Source organism: Anticarsia gemmatalis, chromosome 15, assembly GCF_050436995.1.
Source record: "Anticarsia gemmatalis isolate Benzon Research Colony breed Stoneville strain chromosome 15, ilAntGemm2 primary, whole genome shotgun sequence".
In the NCBI taxonomy this organism is placed as follows: Eukaryota; Metazoa; Arthropoda; class Insecta; order Lepidoptera; family Erebidae; genus Anticarsia; species Anticarsia gemmatalis.
Window position 1 is genome coordinate 954,691 of NC_134759.1, and position 21,842 is coordinate 976,532.

General features: G+C 49.0%; 1 protein-coding gene across 1 annotated transcript in view; it reads right to left on the reverse strand.

Moving 5' to 3' along the window:
* LOC142979051 (uncharacterized) overlaps positions 1-21,842 on the reverse strand; it is a 194,740-nt gene that overhangs the window by 18,814 nt on the left and 154,084 nt on the right. Inside the window, 1 exon segment of the mRNA XM_076123812.1 lies at positions 34-21,443. Coding sequence (XP_075979927.1) covers positions 34-21,443 — 21,410 coding nt within the window.

Here is a 21,842-nt window from a genome sequence, read left to right on the forward strand (position 1 = left end):
GCTCGGTGCCTTTTCGCTAGGAGCCTTGTCACTTGGTACTGGGCTCGGTGCCTTGTCACTTGGTACTAAGCTAGGTTTCTTGTCCTTCATGTCAAGCACCGGGCTGTGTGCCTTGTCACTAGGCACTGGGCTTGGTGCCTTCTCGCTTGGTGTCTTTTCACTTGGTGCCTTTTCGCTAGGTACTGGGCTTGGTGCCTTTTCGCTAGGAGCCTTGTCACTTGGTACTGGGCTTGGTGCCTTGTCGCTTGGTACTGGGCTCGGTGCCTTGTCACTTGGTACTAAGCTAGATTTCTTGTCCTTCAGGTCAAGCACCGGGCTGTGTGCCTTGTCACTAGGCACTGGGCTTGGTGCCTTCTCGCTTGGAGCCTTGTCACTTGGTACTGGGCTCGGTGCCTTGTCGCTTGGTACTGGGCTCGGTGCCTTGTCACTTGGTACTAAGCTAGATTTCTTGTCCTTCAGGTCAAGCACCGGGCTGTGTGCCTTGTCGCTAGGCATTGGGCTTGGAGCCTTCTCGCTTGGTGTCTTTTCACTTTGAGCCTTTTGGCTAGGTACTGGGCTTGGTGCCTTTTCGCTAAGAGCCTTTTCGCTAGGTACTGGGCTTGGTGCCTTTTCGCTAGGAGCCTTGTCACTTGGTACTGGGCTCGGTGCCTTTTCGCTAGGAGCCTTTTCGCTTGGTACTGGGTACGGTGCCTTTTCGCTAGGAGCCTTGTCACTTGGTACTGGGCTCGGTGCCTTTTCACTTGGAGCCTTTTCGCTTGGTACTGGGCTCGGTGCCTTTTCGCTAGGAGCCTTGTCACTTGGTACTGGGCTCGGTGCTTTGTAACTTGGTACTAAGCTAGGTTTCTTGTCCTTCAGGTCAAGCTCCGGGCTGTGTGCCTTGTCACTTGGTGCTGGGCTCGTTGCCTTGTCACTAGGCACTGGACTCAGTAACTTTTGGCTTGGTTCTTGGCTGGACGTCTTCTCATCAGGTTTGACTGGGCTATCTTCTTTGTCATCAGACTTGACTGGGCTAGCTTCTTTGTCATCAGGTTTGACTAGGTTAGCTTCTTTGTCATCAGGTTTGACTGGGCTAGCTTCTTTGTCATCAGGCTTAACTGGGCTAGCTTCTTTGTTATCAGGCTTAACTGGGCTAGCTTCTTTGTCATCAGGCTTAACTGGGCTAGCTTCTTTGTCATCAGGCTTGATTGGGCTAGCTGTTTTGTCATCAGGCTTGATTGGGCTAGCTTCTTTGTCATCAGGCTTGATTAGGCTAGCTTCTTTGTCATCAGGCTTGATTGGGCTAGCTTCTTTGTCATCAGGCTTAACTGGGCTAGCTTCTTTGTCATCAGGCTTAACTGGGCTAGCTTCTTTGTCATCAGGCTTGATTGGGCTAGCTGTTTTGTCATCAGGCTTGATTGGGCTAGCTTCTTTGTCATCAGGCTTGATTAGGCTAGCTTCTTTGTCATCAGGCTTGATTAGGCTAGCTTCTTTGTCATCAGGCTTGATTGGGCTAGCTTCTTTGTCATCAGGCTTGACTGGGCTAGCTGCTTTGTCATCAGGCTTAACTAGGCTAGCTGCTTTGTCATCAGGCTTGACTGGGCTAGCTGCTTTGTCATCAGGCTTAACTGGGCTAGCTTCTTTGTCATCGGGCTTGACTGCTGCTTTCTCATCAGACAACACTGGACTAGGGGATTTTTCATCAAAAACAATGCTAGGAATAGTCTGTGCTAAGACAGCACTCGGTATACTTGATTCCAAAGTACAAGTTTCTGTTTTGATTAGTTTCTGGTCTTGTTCGATCTCAACTGTTACGATCTTAGGACGTTCTTCGGAAATAGAAACGTTTCTTAGTGTTCTTGTTGCTTTCTTTCCATCGGGAAGGTCATCCTCCTCAGTGGTCACTATTGTTATTTTATATAAAACTACAGTTCTTGTAACATTATAGAATTCTTGAATTATTGTCGTTATCACCGAATTTCTCTTTATAACAATACCATTTTCTGTGATGGTAACACACTTAGTAACTATGTGTTCTTCTGGTTTACCTGTTGCTTCAAAACCTTTGAGCCTTTTCTCTATATGCAATTCTTCTTTTTCGTCTAAACGCTTGCTCGTAATTGTCTCTTTATCATCCGATTTGACATGGCCAGAGATGCATGGGCTGAGATCTCCATTTTCTAGCTTTTGTGGGCTTGTTATGTGGTCAACAGTTTCAATTTCTGTTGATTTCTTGCTTTCAAACTTTATTAAGCTAGACATTGTTTCAGTGTCGTCTTCAATTGAATCCTTAGTATCAAAATCAACAGGACTTTCGGTTTCTTCTGCCTTTTTGGCTGATCTGGACTCATTTTCTTGTGGTTCACCTAATATTTGTTCCATACTAGGAAGACTTATATCTTCCAGTTTAAGATCCTTGGGTTTTTCAATAACTTTCATAACTTCTTTAACTTCAACTAACTGATCATCGATTGAATCTAAAGTTTTATTTATTAAAGACTCTTTAGTCTTTTCTACTTGGGCTAATTCACCATCGATTTTTGAGAGTTTATCTTTACTTTTATGAATATCTTTATCTAAACCTACTTGCTTTTTATCAAGTTTGTCAGAAACGATATCCTCTAATATTATCTTTTCGTGTTTGACAACATCTTTTGTATTGTCACTGGGTTTGTCATCAACCTCACAAACGTATTTGATGTGATCTTCAACAGTCACAACACTGTCTTTAAGTGATTTTACTGCGTCAGCCGAAACACACGTAACTTCTTTTATTTTTTTACTAGCAATCGATTCAATTATGTCTTTTTCATCTTCTTCTTTCTCAGATAGAAGCTGTTTGCTATCTTCTTTAGCTGACAGTGGACTTGGTGTACGTTTGGAGTCCGTGACTTTAGCGTGAACATCAGCAACATGTATTTGCTTTTCAGAAGTTTTCACAAGTTCTGTGGTAGCTACATCTTTGCTAACTTCAGAATCACTTGTTACTAAACTCGGTTTTCCAACCTCGGTTTCTTTCTTCTCGGCTAATATTGGACTTAGTTCTTTGAATGTGTCTTGAACAAGTTCAGGACTAGGTATATCATCTTCAAGATGGTCTAAAGATTCAGTAGAAATCGTTAATTCTTTTTTGACCTTATCCAGTGTAAGATCATCTCTCATTCGTATTCCTTGATCTACTTCTTCCATCACCTGAGCCTTCTTCTCTGGACTAGGTTCTTTTTCAGGAACTTTGCTGAGAATGGCGTCAGATAGTTTTTGTTCAGGTACTTTATCATCGATGGTGATTGAGTGTCTGTCCATTTCTAGCTCTTTTGGTTTCTCAAATAACTTAGATTTCATTTCAGCACGTGATTTATCAAGAACATATTTGTCTACAAGAATAAAACCATCCTCATCCAAGTCATCTTCCTGGGGAGCTAGAACTTCTTCACTATCAAAAGAATCAGATACTTTACCATGTTCATCTGCCCATGAGCTCAGAATTTCTTTGCCCGTTAGCTCATGGTCACTTGGCTTCATGTCTTTCAAACCCTGAATGGGGCTAAGTACCTTTTCAATTGGTACCAGGCTCGGCTTCTTGTCCTTAAGGTCAAGCACCGGGCTGTGTGCCTTGTCACTCGGCACTGGGCTCGGTGCCTTGTCACTTGGTACTGGGCTTGAAGCCTTGTCACTTGGTACTGGGCTTGGTGCCTTGTCACTTGGTACTAAGCTAGGTTTCTTGTCCGTCAGGTCAAGGACCGGGCTGTGTGCTTTGTCACTAGGCACTGGGCTTGGAGCCTTCTCGCTTGGTGTCTTTTCACTTGGAGCCTTATCACTTGGTACTGGGCTAGGTGCCTTGTCACTTGGTACTGGGCTCAGTGCCTTGTCACTTGGTACTAAGCTAGGTTTCTTGTCCTTCAGGTCAAGCATCGGGCTGTGTGCCTTGTCACTAGGCACTGGGCTTGGTGCCTTTTCGCTAGGAGCCTTATCACTTGGCACTGGGCTTGGTGCCTTCTCGCTAGGCGCCTTGTCACTAAGCACTGGGCTAGGTGCCTTCTCGCTAGGTGCCTTGTCACTAGGCACTGGGCTAGGTGCTCTCTCGCTAGGCGCCTTTTCACTAAGAACTGGGCTCGGCTCTTTGTCACTCGGTACAAGGCTTGGCTTCTTGACCTTAATGTCAAGCACCGGGCTGTGTGCCTTGTCACTCGGCACTGGGCTCGGTGCCTTGTCACTTGGTACTGGGCTTGAAGCCTTGTCACTCGGCACTGGGCTCGGTGCCTTGTCACTTGGTACTGGGCTTGAAGCCTTGTCACTTGGTACTGGGCTTGGTGCCTTGTCACTTGGTACTAAGCTAGGTTTCTTGTCCGTCAGGTCAAGGACCGGGCTGTGTGCTTTGTCACTAGGCACTGGGCTTGGTGCCTTCTCGCTAGGCGCCTTTTCACTTGGTACTGGGCTAGGAGCCTTGTCACTTGGTACTGGACTCGGTGCCTTGTCACTTGGTACTAAGCTAGGTTTCTTGTCCTTCAGGTCAAGCACCGGGCTGTGTGCCTTGTCACTAGGCACTGGGCTTGGTGCCTTTTCGCTAGGAGCCTTTTCACTTGGTACTGGGCTAGGTGCCTTCTCGCTAGGCGCCTTTTCACTTGGTACTGGGCTAGGTGCCTTCTCGCTAGGCGTCTTTTCACTTGGTACTGGACTTGGTGCTCTCTCGCTAGGCGCCTTTTCACTTAGAACTGGGCTAGGAGCCTTGTCACTTGGTACTGGGCTAGGTGCCTTCTCGCTAGGCGCCTTGTCACTAGGCACTGGGCTTGGTGCCTTTTCGCTAGGAGCCTTATCACTTGGTACCGGGCTAGTTGCCTTCTCGCTAGGCGCCTTTTCACTTGGTACTGGGCTAGGTGCCTTCTCGCTAGGCGGCTTTTCACTTGGTACTGGGCTTGGTGCTCTCTCGGTAGGCGCCTTTTCACTAAGAACTGGGCTAGGAGCCTTGTCATCAGGTACTGGGCTCGGCTCTTTGTCACTCGGTACAAGGCTTGGCTTCTTGTCCTTCAGGTCAAGCACCGGGCTATGTGCCTTGTCACTAGGCACTGGGCTTGGAGCCTTCTCGCTTGGTACTGGGCTCGGTGCCTCGTCACTTGGTATTGGGCTTGGTGCCTTCTCGCTGGGTGCCTTGTCACTTGGTACTGGGCATGGTGCCTTCTCGCTAGGCGCCTTGTCACTAGGCACTGGGCTTGGTGCCTTCTCGCTAGGAGCCTTGTCACTTGGTACTGGGCTAGGTGCCTTCTCGCTAGGAGCCTTTTCACTTGGTACTGGGCTTGGTGCCATTTCGCTAGGCGCCTTTTCACTTGGTACTGGGCTTGGTGCCTTTTCGCTAGGAACCTTATCACTTGGTACCGGGCTAGGTGACTTCTCGCTAGGCACCTTTTCACTTGGTACTGGGCTAGGTGCCTTTTCGCTAGGCGCCTTTTCACTTGGTACTGGGCTTGGTGCCTTCTCGCTAGGCGCCTTGTCACTAGGCACTGGGCTTGGTGCCTTCTCGCTAGGAGCCTTGTCACTTGGTACTGGGCTAGGTGCCTTCTCGCTAGGAGCCTTGTCACTTGGTACTGGGCTTGGTGCCTTCTCGCTAGGCGCCTTTTCACTTGGTACTGGGCTTGGTGCCTTCTCGCTGGGTGCCTTTCCACTAAGAACTGAACTCGGCTCTTTGTCACTCGGTACAAGGCTTGGCTTCTTGTCCTTCAGGTCAAGCACCGGGCTGTGTGCCATGTCACTAGGCACTGGGCTTGGAGCCTTCTCGCTTGGTGTCTTTTCACTTGGAGCCTTATCACTTGGTACTGGGCTCGGTGCCTTGTCACTTGGTACTAAGCTAGGTTTCTTGTCCTTCAGGTCAAGCACCGGGCTGTGTGCCTTGTCACTAGGCAATGGGCTTAGTGCCTTCTCGCTGGGTGCCTTGTCACTAGGCACTGGGCTTGGTGCCTTTTCGCTAGAAGCCTTATCACTTGGTACCGGGCTTGGTGCTCTCTCGCTATGCGCCTTGTCACTGAGAACTGGGCTAGGAGCCTTGTCACTTGGTACTGGGCTTGATGCCTTCTCGCTAGGCGCCTTTTCACTTGGTACTGGGCTTGGTGCCTTCTCGCTGGGTGCCTTGTCACTAGGCACTGGGCTTGGTGCCTTCTCGCTAGGCGCCTTGTCACTTGGTACTGGGCTTGGTGCCTTCTCGCTAGGCGCCTTTTTACTGAGAACTAGGCTCGGCTCTTTGTCACTAGGTACTAAGCTTGGCTTCTTGTCCTTCAGGTCAAGAACTGGGCTGGCCGCCTTGTCACTTGGTACTGGGCTAGATGCCTTCTCACTTGGTACTGGGCTCGGTGCCTTCTCGCTAGGCACCTTTTCACTTGGTACTGGGCTTGGTGCTCTCTCGCTAGGCGCCTTTTCACTGAGAACTGGGCTAGGAGCCTTGTCACTTGGTACTGGGCTAGGTGCCTTCTCGCTAGGCGCCTTTTCACTTGGTACTGGGCTTGGTGCCTTCTCGCTAGGCGCCTTTTCACTTGGTACTGGGCTTGGTGCCTTCTCGCTCGGTGCCTTGTCACTAGGCACTGGGCTTGGTGCCTTTTCGCTAGGAGCCTTATCACTTGGTACCGGGCTAGGTGCCTTGTCACTTGGTACTAAGCTAGGTTTCTTGTCCTTCAGGTCAAGCACCGGGCTGTGTGCCTTGTCACTAGGCACTGGGCTTGGTGCCTTCTCGCTAGGCGCTTTGTCACTTGGTACTGGGCTTGGTGCCTTCTCGCTAGGAGCCTTGTCACTTAGAACTGGGCTCGGCTCCTTGTCACTAGGTACTAAGCTTGGCTTCTTGTCCTTCAGGTCAAGAACTGGGCTTGGCGCCTTGTCACTTGGTACTGGGCTTGGTGCCTTCTCGCTGGGCGCCTTGTCACTTGGTACTGGGCTTTGTGCCTTCTCGCTGGGTGCCTTGTCACTTAGTACTGGGCTTGGTGCCTTCTCGCTCGGTGCCTTTTCACTTAGAACTGGGCTCGGCTCCTTGTCACTAGGTACTAAGCTTGGCTTCTTGTCCTTCAGGGCAAGAACTGGGCTGGCCGCCTTGTCACTTGGTACTGGGCTAGGTGCCTTCTCGCTAGGCGCCTTTTCACTTGGTACTGGGCTAGGTGCCTTCTCGCTAGGCGCCTTTTCACTTGGTACTGGGCTAGGTGCCTTCTCGCTAGGCGCCTTTTCACTTGGTACTGGGCTAGGTGCCTTCTCGCTAGGCGCCTTTTCACTTGGTGCTGGGCTTGGTGCTCTCTCGCTAGGCGCCTTTTCACTGAGAACTGGGCTAGAAGCCTTGTCACTTGGTACTGGGCTAGGTGCCTTCTCGCTAGGCGCCTTTTCACTTGGTACTGGGCTTGGTTCCTTCTCGCTGGGTGCCCTGTCACTTGGTACTGGGCTTGGTGCTTTCTCGCTCGGTGCCTTTTCACTAAGAACTGGGCTCGGCTCCTTGTCACTAGGTACTACGCTTGGCTTCTTGTCTTTCAGGTCGAGAACTGGGCTGGCCGCCTTGTCACTTGGTACTGGGCTTGGTGCTCTCTCGCTAGGCGCCTTTTCACTGAGAACTGGGCTAGGAGCCTTGTCACTTGGTACTGGGCTAGGTGCCTTCTCGCTAGGCGCCTTTTCACTTGGTACTGGGCTTGGTGCCTTCTCGCTAGGCGCCTTTTCACTTGGTACTGGGCTTGGTGCCTTCTCGCTCGGTGCCTTGTCACTAGGCACTGGGCTTGGTGCCTTTTCGCTAGGAGCCTTATCACTTGGTACCGGGCTAGGTGCCTTGTCACTTGGTACTAAGCTAGGTTTCTTGTCCTTCAGGTCAAGCACCGGGCTGTGTGCCTTGTCACTAGGCACTGGGCTTGGTGCCTTCTCGCTAGGCGCTTTGTCACTTGGTACTGGGCTTGGTGCCTTCTCGCTAGGAGCCTTGTCACTTAGAACTGGGCTCGGCTCCTTGTCACTAGGTACTAAGCTTGGCTTCTTGTCCTTCAGGTCAAGAACTGGGCTTGGCGCCTTGTCACTTGGTACTGGGCTTGGTGCCTTCTCGCTGGGTGCCTTGTCACTTGGTACTGGGCTTTGTGCCTTCTCGCTGGGTGCCTTGTCACTTAGTACTGGGCTTGGTGCCTTCTCGCTCGGTGCCTTTTCACTTAGAACTGGGCTCGGCTCTTTGTCACTAGGTACTAAGCTTGGCTTCTTGTCCTTCAGGTCAAGAACTGGGCTGTGTGCCTTGTCACTAGGCACTGGGCTAGGTGCCTTCTCGCTAGGCGCCTTTTCACTTGGTACTGGGCTAGGTGCCTTCTCGCTAGGCGCCTTTTCACTTGGTACTGGGCTTGGTTCCTTCTCGCTGGGTGCCCTGTCACTTGGTACTGGGCTTGATGCTTTCTCGCTCGGTGCCTTTTCACTAAGAACTGGGCTCGGCTCCTTGTCACTAGGTACTAAGCTTGGCTTCTTGTCCTTCAGGTCAAGAACTGGGCTGTGTGCCTTGTCACTAGGCACTGGGCTTGGTGCCTTCTCGCTAGGCGCCTTTTCACTTAGAACTGGGCTCGGCTCTTTGTCACTAGGTACTAAGCTTGGCTTCTTGTCTTTCAGGTCGAGAACTGGGCTGGCCGCCTTGTCACTTGGTACTGGGCTTGGTGCTCTCTCGCTAGGCGCCTTTTCACTTGGTACTGGGCTAGGTGCCTTCTCGCTAGGCGCCTTTTCACTTGGTGCTGGGCTTGGTGCTCTCTCGCTAGGCGCCTTTTCACTGAGAACTGGGCTAGAAGCCTTGTCACTTGGTACTGGGCTAGGTGCCTTCTCGCTAGGCGCCTTTTCACTTGGTACTGGGCTAGGTTCCTTCTCGCTGGGTGCCCTGTCACTTGGTACTGGGCTTGGTGCCTTCTCGCTCGGTGCCTTTTCACTAAGAACTGGGCTCGGCTCCTTGTCATTAGGTACTAAGCTTGGCTTCTTGTCCTTCAGGTCAAGAACTGGGCTGTGTGCCTTGTCACTAGGCACTGGGCTTGGTGCCTTCTCGCTAGGCGCCTTTTCACTTAGAACTGGGCTCGGCTCTTTGTCACTAGGTACTAAGCTTGGCTTCTTGTCTTTCAGGTCGAGAACTGGGCTGGCCGCCTTGTCACTTGGTACTGGGCTTGGTGCCTTCTCGCTGGGTGCCTTGTCACTTGGTACTAGGCTTGGTGCCTTCTCGCTGGGTGCCTTGTCACTTGGTACTGGGCTTGGTGCCTTCTCGCTGGGTGCCTTTTCACTTGGTACTGGGCTTGGTGCCTTCTCGCTTGGTGCCTTTTCACTTAGAACTGGGCTCGGCTCTTTGTCACTAGGTACTAAGCTTGGCTTCTTGTCCTTCAGGTCAAGAACTGGGCTCGGCGCCTTGTCACTTGGTACTGGGCTTGGTGCCTTCTCGCTCGTTGCCTTTTCACTTATAACTGGGCTCGGCTCTTTGTCACTAGGTACTAAGCTTGGCTTCTTGTCTTTCAGGTCAAGAACTGGGCTTGCCGCCTTGTCTTTTGGTACTGGGCTTGGTGCCTTCTCGCTCGGTGCCTTTTCACTTAGAACTGGGCTCGGCTCTTTGTCACTAGGTACTAAGCTTGGCTTCTTGTCCTTCAGGTCAAGAACTGGGCTGGCCGCCTTGTCACTTGGTACTGGGCTAGGTGCTTTCTCACTAGGAGCCTTGTCACTTGGTACTGGGCTTGGTGCCTTCTCGCTCGGTGCCTTTTCACTTAGAACTGGGCTCGGCTCTTTGTCACTAGGTACTAAGCTTGGCTTCTTGTCCTTCAGGTCAAGAACTGGGCTGGCCGCCTTGTCACTTGGTACTGGGCTAGATGCTTTCTCGCTAGGCGCCTTATCACTTGGTACTGGGCTTGGTGCCTTCTCGCTTGGTGCCTTTTCACTTAGAACTGGGCTCGGCTCTTTGTCACTAGGTACTAAGCTTGGTTTCTTGTCTTTTAGGTCAAGAACTGGGCTGGCCGCCTTGTCACTTGGTACTGGGCTTGGTGCCTTCTCGCTGGGTGCCCTGTCTCTTGGTACTGGGCTTGGTGCCTTCTCGCTGGGTGCCTTGTCACTTGGTACTGGGCTTGGTGCCTTCTCGCTTGGTGCCTTTTCACTTAGAACTGGGCTCGGCTCTTTGTCACTAGGTACTAAGCTTGGCTTTTTGTCTTCTAGGTCAAGAACTGGGCTGGCCTCCTTGTCACTTGGTACTGGGCTAGGTGCCTTCTCACTAGGAGCCTTTTCACTTGGTACTGGGCTTGGTGCCTTCTCGCTAGGCGCCTTGTCACTTGATACTGGGCTTGGCGCCTTATCACTTGGTACTGGGCTTGGTGCCTTCTCGCTAGGCGCCTTGTCACTTGGTACTAAGCTTGGCCTCTTGTCCTTCAGGTCAAGCACCGGGCTCGGCGCCTTGTCACTTGGTACTGGGCTAGATGCCTTCTCACTAGGAGCCTTTTCACTTGGTACTGGGCTTGGTGCCTTCTCGCTAGGCGCCTTGTCACTTGGTACTGGGCTTGGTGCCTTCTCGCTAGGCGCCTTGACACTTGGTACTAAGCTTTTCTTCTTGTCCTTCAGGTCAAGAACTGGGCTCGGCGCCTTGTCACTTAGTACTGGGCTAGATGCCTTCTCACTAGGAGCCTTTTCGCTTGGTACTGGGCTTGGTGCCTTCTCGCTGGGTGCCCTGTCACTTGGTACTGGGCTTGGTGCCTTCTCGCTGGGAGCCTTTTCACTTGTTACTGGGCTTGGTGCCTTCTCGCTGGGTGCCTTTTCACTTGGTACTGGGCTTGGTGCCTTCTCGCTTGGTGCCTTTTCACTTAGAACTGGGCTCGGCTCTTTGTCACTAGGTACTAAGCTTGGCTTTTTGTCCTTCAGGTCAAGAACTGGGCTCGGCGCCTTGTCACTTGGTACTGGGCTAGATGCCTTCTCACTAGGAGCCTTTTCACTTGGTACTGGGCTTGGTGCCTTCTCGCTAGGCGCCTTGTCACTTGGTACTGGGCTTGGTGCCTTCTCGCTAGGAGCCTTGTCACTTAGAACTGGGCTCGGCTCCTTGTCACAAGGTACTAAGCTTGGCTTCTTGTCCTTCAGGTCAAGAACTGGGCTCGGCGCCTTGTCACTTGGTACTGGACTTGGTGCCTTCTCACTAGGAGCCTTTTCACTTAGAACTGGGCTCGGTTCTTTGTCACTAGGTACTAAGCTTGGCTTCTTGTCTTTCAGGTCGAGAACTGGGCTGGCCGCCTTGACACTTGGTACTGGGCTTGGTGCCTTCTCGTTGGGTGCCCTGTCACTTGGTACTGGGCTTGGTGCCTTCTCGCTGGGTGCCTTTTCACTTGGTACTGGGCTTGGTGCCTTCTCGCTTGGTGCCTTTTCACTTAGAACTGGGCTCGGCTCTTTGTCACTAGGTACTAAGCTTGGCTTTTTGTCTTCTAGGTCAAGAACTGGGCTGGCCGCCTTGTCACTTGGTACTGGGCTAGATGCCTTATCACTTGGTACTGGGCTTGGTGCCTTCTCGCTAGGCGCCTTGTCACTTGGTACTAAGCTTGGCCTCTTGTCCTTCAGGTCAAGCACCGGGCTCGGCGCCTTGTCACTTGGTACTGGGCTAGATGCCTTCTCACTAGGAGCCTTTTCACTTGGTACTGGGCTTGGTGCCTTCTCGCTAGGCGCCTTGTCACTTGGTACTGGGCTTGGTGCCTTCTCGCTAGGCGCCTTGACACTTGGTACTAAGCTTTTCTTCTTGTCCTTCAGGTCAAGAACTGGGCTCGGCGCCTTGTCACTTAGTACTGGGCTAGATGCCTTCTCACTAGGAGCCTTTTCGCTTGGTACTGGGCTTGGTGCCTTCTCGCTGGGTGCCCTGTCACTTGGTACTGGGCTTGGTACCTTCTCGCTGGGAGCCTTTTCACTTGTTACTGGGCTTGGTGCCTTCTCGCTGGGTGCCTTTTCACTTGGTACTGGGCTTGGTGCCTTCTCGCTTGGTGCCTTTTCACTTAGAACTGGGCTCGGCTCTTTGTCACTAGGTACTAAGCTTGGCTTTTTGTCCTTCAGGTCAAGAACTGGGCTCGGCGCCTTGTCACTTGGTACTGGGCTAGATGCCTTCTCACTAGGAGCCTTTTCACTTGGTACTGGGCTTGGTGCCTTCTCGCTAGGCGCCTTGTCACTTGGTACTGGGCTTGGTGCCTTCTCGCTAGGAGCCTTGTCACTTAGAACTGGGCTCGGCTCCTTGTCACAAGGTACTAAGCTTGGCTTCTTGTCCTTCAGGTCAAGAACTGGGCTCGGCGCCTTGTCACTTGGTACTGGACTTGGTGCCTTCTCACTAGGAGCCTTTTCACTTAGAACTGGGCTCGGTTCTTTGTCACTAGGTACTAAGCTTGGCTTCTTGTCTTTCAGGTCGAGAACTGGGCTGGCCGCCTTGACACTTGGTACTGGGCTTGGTGCCTTCTCGTTGGGTGCCCTGTCACTTGGTACTGGGCTTGGTGCCTTCTCGCTGGGTGCCTTTTCACTTGGTACTGGGCTTGGTGCCTTCTCGCTTGGTGCCTTTTCACTTAGAACTGGGCTCGGCTCTTTGTCACTAGGTACTAAGCTTGGCTTTTTGTCTTCTAGGTCAAGAACTGGGCTGGCCGCCTTGTCACTTGGTACTGGGCTTGGTGCCTTCTCACTAGGAGCCTTTTCACTTGGTACTGGGCTTGGTGCCTTCTCGCTAGGCGCCTTGTCACTAGGTACTAAGCTTGGCCTCTTGTCCTTCAGGTCAAGCACCGGGCTCGGCGCCTTGTCACTAGGCATTGGGCTAGATGCCTTCTCGCTAGGAGCCTTGTCACTAGGCACTGGGCTTGGTGCCTTCTGGCTAGGCGCTTTGTCACTTGGTACTGGGCTTGGTGCCTTCTCGCTAGGAGCCTTGTCACTTAGAACTGGGCTCGGCTCCTTGTCACTAGGTACTAAGCTTGGCTTCTTGTCCTTCAGGCCAAGAACTGGGCTCGGCGCCTTGTCACTTGGTACTGGGCTAGATGCTTTCTCACTAGGAGCCTTTTCACTTGGTACTGGGCTTGGTGCCTTCTCGCTGGGTGCCTTTTCACTTGGTACTGGGCTTGGTGCCTTCTCGCTTGGTGCCTTTTCACTTAGAACTGGGCTCGGCTCTTTGTCACTAGGTACTAAGCTTGGCTTTTTGTCTTCTAGGTCAAGAACTGGGCTGGCCGCCTTGTCACTTGGTACTGGGCTTGGTGCCTTCTCACTAGGAGCCTTTTCACTTGGTACTGGGCTTGGTGCCTTCTCGCTAGGCGCCTTGTCACTAGGTACTAAGCTTGGCCTCTTTTCCTTCAGGTCAAGCACCGGGCTCGGCGCCTTGTCACTAGGCATTGGGCTAGATGCCTTCTCGCTAGGAGCCTTGTCACTAGGCACTGGGCTTGGTGCCTTCTCGCTAGGCGCTTTGTCACTTGGTACTGGGCTTGGTGCCTTCTCGCTAGGAGCCTTGTCACTTAGAACTGGGCTCGGCTCCTTGTCACTAGGTACTAAGCTTGGCTTCTTGTCCTTCAGGCCAAGAACTGGGCTCGGCGCCTTGTCACTTGGTACTGGGCTAGATGCTTTCTCACTAGGAGCCTTTTCACTTGGTACTGGGCTTGGTGCCTTCTCGCTGGGTGCCTTTTCACTTGGTACTGGGCTTGGTGCCTTCTCGCTTGGTGCCTTTTCACTCAGAACTGGGCTCGGCTCTTTGTCACTAGGTACTAAGCTTTGCTTTTTGTCTTCTAGGTCAAGAACTGGGCTGGCCGCCTTGTCACTTGGTACTGGGCTTGGTGCCTTCTCACTAGGAGCCTTTTCACTTGGTACTGGGCTTGGTGCCTTCTCGCTAGGCGCCTTGTCACTAGGTACTAAGCTTGGCCTCTTGTCCTTCAGGTCAAGCACCGGGCTCGGCGCCTTGTCACTAGGCATTGGGCTAGATGCCTTCTCTCTAGGAGCCTTGTCACTAGGCACTGGGCTTGGTGCCTTCTCGCTAGGCGCTTTGTCACTTGGTACTGGGCTTGGTGCCTTCTCGCTAGGAGCCTTGTCACTTAGAACTGGGCTCGGCTCCTTGTCACTAGGTACTAAGCTTGGCTTCTTGTCCTTCAGGTCAAGAACTGGTCTCGGCGCCTTGTCACTTGGTACTGGGCTAGATGCTTTCTCACTAGGAGCCTTTTCACTTGGTACTGGGCTTGGTGCCTTCTCGCTGGGTGCCTTTTCACTTGGTACTGGGCTTGGTGCCTTCTCGCTTGGTGCCTTTTCACTTAGAACTGGGCTCGGCTCTTTGTCACTAGGTACTAAGCTTGGCTTTTTGTCTTCTAGGTCAAGAACTGGGCTGGCCTCCTTGTCACTTGGTACTGGGCTTGGTGCCTTCTCACTAGGAGCCTTTTCACTTGGTACTGGGCTTGGTGCCTTCTCGCTAGGCGCCTTGTCACTTGATACTGGGCTTGGCGCCTTATCACTTGGTACTGGGCTTGGTGCCTTCTCGCTAGGCGCCTTGTCACTTGGTACTAAGCTTGGCCTCTTGTCCTTCAGGTCAAGCACCGGGCTCGGCGCCTTGTCACTAGGCATTGGGCTAGATGCCTTCTCGCTAGGAGCCTTGTCACTAGGCACTGGGCTTGGTGCCTTCTCGCTAGGCGCTTTGTCACTTGGTACTGGGCTTGGTGCCTTCTCGCTAGGAGCCTTGTCACTTAGAACTGGGCTCGGCTCCTTGTCACTAGGTACTAAGCTTGGCTTCTTGTCCTTCAGGTCAAGAACTGGGCTCGGCGCCTTGTCACTTGGTACTGGGCTAGATGCCTTCTCACTAGGAGCCTTGTCACTTGGTACTGGGCTTGGTGCCTTCTCGCTAGGAGCCTTGTCACTTAGAACTGGACTCGGCTCCTTGTCACAAGGTACTAAGCTTGGCTTCTTGTCCTTCAGGTCAAGAACTGGGCTCGGCGCCTTGTCACTTGGTACTGGACTTGGTGTCTTCTCACTAGGAGCCTTGTCACTAGGCACTGGACTTGGTGCCTTCTCACTAGGAGCCTTGTCACTAGGCACTGGGCTAGATGCCTTCTCGCTAGGAGCCTTGTCACTTAGAACTGGGCTCGGCTCCTTGTCACTAGGTACTAAGCTTGGTTTCTTGTCCTTCAGGTCAAGAACTGGGCTTGACACCTTGTCACTTGGTACTGGGCTTGGGGCCTTCTCGCTAGGAGCCTTGTCACTTGGTACTGGGCTTGGTGCCTTCTCGCTAGGAGCCTTGTCACTTGGTACTGGGCTTGGTGCCTTCTCGCTAGGAGCCTTGTCACTTGGTACTGGGCTTGGTGCCTTCTTGCTAGGAGCCTTGTCACTTGGTACTGGACTTGGTGCCTTCTCGCTAGGAGCCTTGTCACTTGGTACTGGGCTTGGTGCCTTTTCGCTAGGAGCTTTGTCACTTAGAACTGGGCTTGGCTCCTTGTCACTAGGTACTAAGCTTGGCTTCTTGTCCTTCAGGTCAAGAACTGGGCTTGACACCTTGTCACTTGGTACTGGGCTTGGGGCCTTCTCGCTAGGAGCCTTGTCACTTGGTACTGGGCTTGGTGCCTTCTCGCTAGGAGCCTTGTCACTTGGTACTGGGCTTGGTGCCTTCTTGCTAGGAGCCTTGTCACTTGGTACTGGGCTTGGTGCCTTCACACTAGGAGCCTTCTCACTAGGCACTGGGCTAGGTGCCTTCTCGCTAGGAGCCTTGTCACTTGGTACTGGGCTTGGTGCCTTCTCACTAGGAGATTTGTCACTAGGCACTGGGCTAGATGCCTTCTCGCTAGGAGCCTGGTCACTTGGCTTTGGGCTCGGCTCTTTGTCACTAGGTACTAAGCTTGGCGTCTTGTCCTTTAGGTCAAGAACTTGGCTTGGCGCCTTGTCACTTGGTACTGGGCTTGGCGCCTTCTCACTAAGAGCCTTGTCACTTGGTACAGGGCTTGGTGCCTTCTCGCTAGGAGCCTTGTCACTTGGTACTGGGCTTGGTGCCTTCTCACTAGGAGCCTTGTCACTCGGTACTGGGCTTGGTGCCTTCTCACTTGGAACCTTGTCACTTGGCACTGGGCTCGGCTCTTTGTCACTAGGTACTAAGCTTGGCTTCTTGTCCTTCAGGTCAAGAACTGGGCTCGGCGCCTTGTCACTTGGTACCAGGCTTGGCTCTTTTTCCTCGAAAACAGATGGACTTACAGCTTTGCTTAATGTTGGCATTTTTGTCACGTGTATTTCTTGTTCTGAGCTTAAGTTATCTGTTTCTACTAAGACGGGTTTTGGTTTTTCATCAGAAATTGTAATGTTTCTATATGATCGACTTGTTGTTTTGCCATCGGGAAGTTCATCATACTCAATTGTTAATCGTGTTATTTTGTACTTAGTTATCGATTTCGTTGAATTCTGATACTCCTCAGTTATGGTTGTTACTGTTATTCTTCTTCGTATTGAAATTCCTTGTTCGGTGATTGTGGTATATGTTGTTATTTTATCTTCTTCGGGCTTGCCAATAGGCTTGAAAGATTTCAGCTGTTCCTCAATAGCTTCTTCTTCCTTTTTGTCGTAAATAGGGATCACCGATTCATCTTTTGTAGAGCTTATGCTTTCTTCCTCACTAAGTGCTTTGGCATCTTGGTCTACTGGACTTTGTGATCTGTCTAGCAGTAATGGTCTCGCTAATTTCTTTTCTAGTAATTCTGTCTCGGCTTTTGTATCAAGTAGTTCTTTTTCCAAGGTTACTTCTTTTTCATCAGTCTCCCCTAGTTTAGGTTTCTGATCGGCCAGTGAAACCCTTCTAAACGTCCTGCTAACTTTCGTACCATCAGGTCGCTCGTCTTCCTCGATAGTCAGAACAGTAATTTTATATTTCACAATTTTTATAACGATGTGTCGGTATTCTTGAACAATTGTAGTAATAGATGAATGCCTTCGAATTATCACGCCTCGCTCTGTAATAGTAACGAATCGTGTAATAGTCTCCTCTTCTGGTTTACCCATTGGTTTGAAGTCTTTTAGCTGTTCTTCTATAGCCAATTCTTCCTGTTCATCAAACACTAGGCTTGGTAATTCTTCTTCAGGAGTACTAGGACTTAAGTCATCTAATTTGGCTGGGCTTGGTGCCTTCTCATCAACTTTAGTTGGCTTTACTGGGCTCAGCAATTCCTTATCAAGTTTTGTTGGGCTTGGCGCCTTTTCATCAGGTTTGACTGAGCTAGGTACTTTTTCATCAAGTTTGACTGAAGTAGCTGCCTTTTCATCAGCTTTGACTGAGCTTAGAAGTTTTTCGTCAGCGTCAAGCGCCGTTGGGCTTGGTGTTTTCTCTTGTAATATTTCTTTTTCCGGGCTAGGCGTCTTTCTATCTAATAATTCTTTTTCTAGACTGACTTCCTTCTCACCGTCTTGTATAGGCTTGGGCCTTTCATCGGCAAGTAAGATCCTTCTAAATGTTCTACTCGACTTTGTGCCGTCAGGACGCTCGTCTTCTTCAATTGTTAAAAAGGTTATCTTGTATTTTGTCACTGTCCTTGTAAAATTACAATATTCTTGAGTGAATGTTGTAATTATGGATTGTCGTTTTATTAAGACTCCTTTTTCAGTGAAAGTCATAACCTCAGTTGTTGTTTCTTCTTCTGGTTTGCCAGTAGGCTCAAATTCCTTTAACCTCTCGGCGACCAAAAGTTCCTCTTCCTCATCGTACACAAAGCTTGATAATTTTTCTTCGGGTGTGCCTGGACTTAAGTCTTCTAACCTCGCCGGGCTAGGTAGTTCACCTTCGTACTCCATAAGCATAGCTGCCACTTCATCGGGTTCAAGGCTTGGCTTCTTTTCTTCAGGCTTCACCGGGCTAGGAGTCTTTTCTTCTGGTTTTGTTGGCGATGGTGCTTTCTTTTCAGGTAAGTCTTTCTCGGGACTTGGTTCTTTAGCTGATTTCCTGCCAAAGAAACCAAAGACTTCGTCTTTCAAAGCTGAAACTTTTCCGACAACTTTCTCAGCTTTTGTTTCAGCCTTTTGCAGTAAAGTCTTTTTGGGTTGCTCTTTGTCTGGGCTAGGTTCTTTAGAAACTGGTTTTTTATCGATAGGTTTCTCATCCTTAACGGCAGAAACTTCTTTTACTAAGGCTTTCTCAAAAGTTGATTCTTTTTCTAGGCTTGGTAGGGTTTCAGCCACCTCAGGTTTGATATCAACTTTATCTTTCTGAACTTTTTCTTCTTTCCTCTTTAGATCTTGAATCTTCTCTTCTAATTTTTCAAGCGTTTTTGCAGATTCTAGCGTTGTGCTAACTCTTCGTTCAGGTTTATCTTCTGTCACTTCTTCTTTCTTTTCTGGTTCTTTGACTGTCTCTTCTTTACTAATGAAATCTTTTTCAATATCTACAACTGGTTTAATTTCTGCGTGATCAACAATATCTACGCTCACTTCTTGTACAATTGAAGGCTCAGTCTCAACATCTTTTTCGTCAGATATCATTTGCGTTTCTAATAGACGCACCGGTCGATCATCTAATAATTCTCGCTTGACTCGTTTACCCTCACTAAGAACAGTCTTGTCAGAAACCTCACTAACATCTTCCGAAGTTACTGACCTGACTGGTGAAGCTTCCTTCTGCAAGGTATCAGTCACATCAAGTTCTGGTTTAGCCTCTAATACCTTTGTTTCCTTCTCTGGTTCCTTTGTTTCTTCGTGTAAGTCGTGTTTTATTTCTTGTTCACTAGACAAAAGCATTTTTGTTGCTTCAATGGCACTTACGGTAATATCTTTCTTCGTAAATACTTCAGGTGATTTACGTAGCAATGGTGACTTCTCAGCCATAATTTCTTCTAAGCTCTTTTCTGATTTCAAAACCTCAGCCACGTCAGCTACAATTTTTTCGACATCTTTGGGGCTTAAAGGAGGCTTATCTGCAAGTTCTAATTTGCGAGCCTCCTCAATTTCTTTTTCGACATCTTCAGGTATCGATGGTATCTTCTCAGGCATACATGGCACCTCTTCAATGACAATAATGTCATCTTTGATGGGCGAATCTAATGTAGTAATGTGAGTTTCTCTTAATTTCTCGGTATACTGACCATAATCATAATCAGTATCGTCGTATTCCTTTACAGGTTGTAGATCCTTGTCAGGTATAGCGGAAACCTTCATTTGTTCATGATACATTGGTGATTCAGGGGCGGAACCAGGAGTAACAGTAACTAATTCAGCATGCGATGCACGCTGTACAGTTTTAAGTACAACATCATCCTGGACTGTTTTGATTCCCTTGTAAGCAGCTTCCTGATCAAGTGGCAAGTCCTTGGGAGCTTTGATTTCGTCAGGCTTACGTTTAAATATTTCTTCTTCGGGCGTTTTCTTTTCCTCAAAAGTTCTGTAGTCTACTTCCTCGTGTAAAGGTAAGTCGGCAACTTCATCGGGAGTTTTTACTATTTCCCTAATTGGAGCAGGTACTGATTCAAGTTTGGGGCTCTTTTCTAAAGAGACCGGTTTAGTATCAATTAGGCTCTTTGGTGGTACTACTTCTTTAGTCTCCTCTTGTACATGTTTTTCTTCTACTTGCTGATCTTCTTTGATATCATCTAAAGTTATACGCTCATCTTCAGGTAAAGTAGGTGCAGTAGTAGCTCCAGATTCGATAGTAGTTGAGATTTTCTCATCCGGCTGAGACTCTTGAACCTGCATTTCAAGAGAATCTTTCGGTTTGGGAATACTCTTACTATCGGATGTTTTCTTTTCACTACTAATGTCTTGTTTCTCTTCAACGCTGACTGAGTGTTCTTTAGATTCAATCTGTTTAACATCCTGTTCAACTAAGACTTCAGTTTTCTGTTGAGATTCTGGTGCTTCATCAGGCTTTTCTACTTCTAATACTGTTACGTCCTTCTTTTTCTCAGATTCCTCTTTGTCTTTAGCATGCTTTTGCAACTCGTCTTCGTGTTCGTGACTACTTTCGCGATCAACAACCGAGTCTTCTGTGTATTGTTCTACTTCTTCTTTCTCGATTATGAGATATTCTTCTTCGAATTCACCGTCGGCAGTCGTTTCTGTTTTTGTGTCGTCAATCATGCAAGTAATTTTTTCTATATCGGATCTTCCGACAAATTCTGTCTTCTCCTCGGCTTCACTGTCCCTGTTAAATACTGCTTCAATTTCTCGAACAATTTCTTGTTCCTCTCTTTCATCTAGTTCTTGTTGCTTAATATCGTCAAGAGATTTTGACGTGTCTTCGTCTGATTTCTTAGCATCCTTCAATATGTCTTCGTAATTAACCCTTTGGAGGCCTTTAAGCTTTGAAGTGTCAGCTTTAACTGATTTAACAGATTTTGACGGACTCTTCATTGCCTTAAGACCTTTAACTGGTGATGATAAAGGTCTCGGTCGTCGTGAAATAGGTTCTCGCTTAGCCTTGGGCTCTTTTTTCTCAGTTGCTTTGGCAGTGACGTCTCGTTTGGGTGATGATTGTTTGTATTTAGATTCGACAACCATGCGATTTTTCGCTTCTTTGGTACTCTTAGCTGGAGTACTTCCGGGGCTCAGTCTTCTAGGTTTGGCTTTAACTCTGTCTTTTATTGCCGAAACGGCAGATGGAGGTTTGGCGTCAACCGTTTTCTTCGGTGTCGTTGGCGGCGACTTTTTGTCTTCAGTAGCTTTCTTATCTACCGCGCTGACGGTTGTTTTCTTTTCGGAAACAGCTCGTGTAGCACGATGACTGACCTTACTCCTAGTCATTGATGATGTCATTTCAGATTTCCGTGTGTCAACCCTCTTTCTTTCAACTTTAGGTTTTGGTTCGGCGTCAACTTTCTTAGCCTCAGCCTTAGCTACAGAGTCTTTAACTTCATCAGTCTTATCAACGCGTCTTGTTTTCTTATCCACAGCCTTCTTTTTAACTTCCTTCTTCTTAGGCAGACCGTCTATCACAGTGCTCTCGTATTGAGCAATCTTATCGTCTAATTTTGTTTCTATTCTTGCGGTGATAGCATCGTGTAGAATTGAGTCCATTTTATCTTCACCGTCAACTAATTCACTTAAGAGTTTGTTATCTATAATATTCTTTGTGTCTTCATCTTTCATGTCTTTTGGTGGTGGTTCAGGTTCAACTATTTTTTCTTCTTTCGTTTTCTCTGTAATAATACTTCTTTCTTTGCCTACTTTGGAAGTTGCTTTTGTGGTAGTCTTCGTAGATGTGACTGTGGTTGTTGTAGCGGCTGCGGACGGAGCTGTGACAGCCATCTGTCGCCCTGTGCACGTGGGGTGTTGTAGAAATTCTAAATGTTTGAGTTTCTCTAAACCTTCGAATATCTTGTGTTGTGGAGTTGATCCGGGGAACATTATCCTTGTAATAGTGTCGTCGGGGTTGGCAGGACGCCACACTAGTAACGCACAAATGGATACTAAGTTGGGTATCGGGAAATTAAATTGTCCTGACACACTGGCGCCTTCAAATAGTTTCTGTTCACTGTTGTGCCATCTTTTAAGGAATTCACGAACGTATTTTGAGTCCTTGGACGGATTCAGTACGTACATGTCTAGGGTTCCTGAAAGTATAGAAAATAAAGTGTTAAAACAACTATAAATGAAAAAGGTAAAAGCATAATTAGTAACTGTTCAGGTTGGACAGGAATTAATAATTGCCCAAAGGCAGTAAAAAAAAAATGTTGCGACAAATGACTATAACGTTAACCAATCAACCTCAGTCTTTTAATAACAATATTAGCTATGAAAAACCTTCGGTATTCAAAGAGACAGAAATTATAATTATGAGATTTGAAATTATTATTATTTATAAAGCCTATAATATAGTCAAATGACTATAAAATTCTTCCTACCCTGTATTTCGATAATATTATTATGACCACTGAAACTTATACTAACACTAGCTTAGACTTCGTTGGTGTAAAAAAAAATCCCATGATAAAAAGTACCCCATGTGTTAA